The sequence below is a fragment of the Dromiciops gliroides genome, chromosome 1, assembly GCF_019393635.1.
Source record: "Dromiciops gliroides isolate mDroGli1 chromosome 1, mDroGli1.pri, whole genome shotgun sequence".
Lineage (NCBI taxonomy): Eukaryota > Metazoa > Chordata > Mammalia > Microbiotheria > Microbiotheriidae > Dromiciops > Dromiciops gliroides.
The window spans coordinates 421,401,042-421,403,077 of NC_057861.1; the positions used below are offsets into that span (position 1 = coordinate 421,401,042).

Below are 2,036 nucleotides of genomic sequence, written 5' to 3' on the forward strand. Positions count from 1 at the left end.
TGTTTTATGTATAGTATCTCATTTGATCCTCAAAACAACCCTAGGAGGTAGGTGCTATTAATATCCTTGTTTTAGGGGCAGCTAGGTGGCAAAGTGGATAGAGCACCAGCCCTGGAGTCAGGAAGACCTGAGTTCAAATCCGGCCTCAGACACTTGACACTTACTAGCTGTTTGACCCTGGACAAGTCATTTAACCCCAATTGCCCACACACACACACACACACACACACACACACACATAATATCCTTGGTTTATATATGAGACAAGTGGGGCAAACAGAGGTGAAGTGACTTGCTCAAGGTCATACAACTAACTATAAGAGGTGGAATTCAAACTCAGATCTTCTGGGTTCTCAGTCATCTAGTTTCCATATGCCATGTGATTTTGAGTATTTTTTTCCTTTAGTGGTGAAGTATTTGTCCACCCCCACCCCCAAGCCCTTGTGATTCAGGATATACATTAGCAAAATGGGAATTAAATAAAGTAACTGACCTTTCAGGGAACTGAGCTAATGCCTTATGCCTCACTTACATAGTGGTCTAGCAAATTGAGCTGAGACTGGTCACAGAGGATTCAAGTGTGATTCAGGTAAACCACAGCAGAAACTTTCTCATAATCCTGGCTGATGAGGCAAACGCTCATTATGGAGGTTGTGGGAACTTCCAAGTAGCTTGTTCCAAATGTTTATTGGCAAAGCTTAGCCTGGGATCAGCACAATGCAGCAGACAGGTGCAACAGACTTGGAGTCAGAAGACCTGGGTTCAAGTCCTGGCTTGATCATTTCTAGCCCTGTGAATAAGAGTCTCTCAACTTCACCAAACTTGTTTCCTTTTTCTCCTATGAAAGAGATAATAAGATTTTCCATTGTCTATTCCTTAGGGATGTTAAAAGGAAAGGGCTTTGTTAGTTGTTTTGGTGTTCATTTTTTTTTTTAATTGTTTCTGATTCCTTGTAACTCCATTTAGGGTATCTTGGCAAAAATACTAGAATGGTTTTCAATTTCCCTCTTCAGCTCATTTTACAAATGAGGAAACTGAGGCAAACAGGGTTAAGTGACTTGACCAGGGTCACACAACTAGTATCTGAGGCCAGTTTTAAAGATGGAAGATGAGTCTTTCTGACTCCAGTCTGGGCACTCTATCCACATTTGTAGTCTTAGTGCACTTTATAAATTCGTCTAATTTTTATTAAGAATAAACTGCGGGGCAGCTAGGTTGCGAAGTGGATAGATCACCGGCCCTGGAGTCAGGAGTACCTGAGTTCAAATCCAGCCTCAGACACTTAACACTTACTAGCTGTGTGACCCTGGGCAAGTCACTTAACCCCAATTGCCTCACTAAAAAATAATAATAATAATAATAATAAACTGCGGGGCTTTTGTCTCCGAGCTCTTGGTGGTGAAGGTGCAACTTCTTTTGGTTGTCCCGAATCCGAGTTCATTCGATACCGGCAGCCAACAACCCGCAGCATCCAGGCCAAGCCTACACCTTCGTTGCCGCCATGCCGCCCAAGTTTGACCCTAAAGAAATTAAAGTCGTGTTTTTAAGGTGTATTGGTGGTGAAGTTGGTGCCACATCACCTCTGGCCCCCAAGATTGGTCCCTTGGGTTTGTCTCCCAAAAAGATTGGTGATGACATTGCCAAGGCAAATGGTGACTGGAAAGGGCTAAGGATCACAGTGAAACTTACCATTCAGAACAGACAGGCCCAGATTGAGGTTGTGCTTTCCGCTGCAGCCTTGATCATCAAAGCCCTAAAGGAACCTCCTTGGGACAGAAAGAAGCAGAAAAATATTAAACACAGTGGAAACATCACTTTTGATGAGATCATCAACATTGCTCCACAGATGAGGCACCGATCCTCGGCAAGAGAGCTCTCTGGAACCATTAAAGAGATCCTTGGAACAGCCCAGTCTGTGGGCTACAACATTGATGGCAGGCATCCTCATGATGTTATTGATGACATCAATAGTGGTGCTGTGGAATGCCCAGCAAGTTAAGTTACAAAGGAAGACTATTCCAATAAATTAACATTTG

At 43.2% G+C, this 2,036-nt stretch overlaps 1 protein-coding gene across 1 annotated transcript; it reads left to right on the forward strand.

Annotated features, from left to right (window-relative positions):
- The first annotated feature begins 1,501 nt into the window (after positions 1-1,501).
- LOC122739266 (60S ribosomal protein L12-like) lies at positions 1,502-2,036 on the forward strand. The gene has a single exon (XM_043981073.1). It carries the CDS (start codon positions 1,502-1,504, stop codon positions 1,997-1,999), a length of 498 nt encoding a protein of 165 aa, XP_043837008.1. The 3' UTR covers positions 2,000-2,036.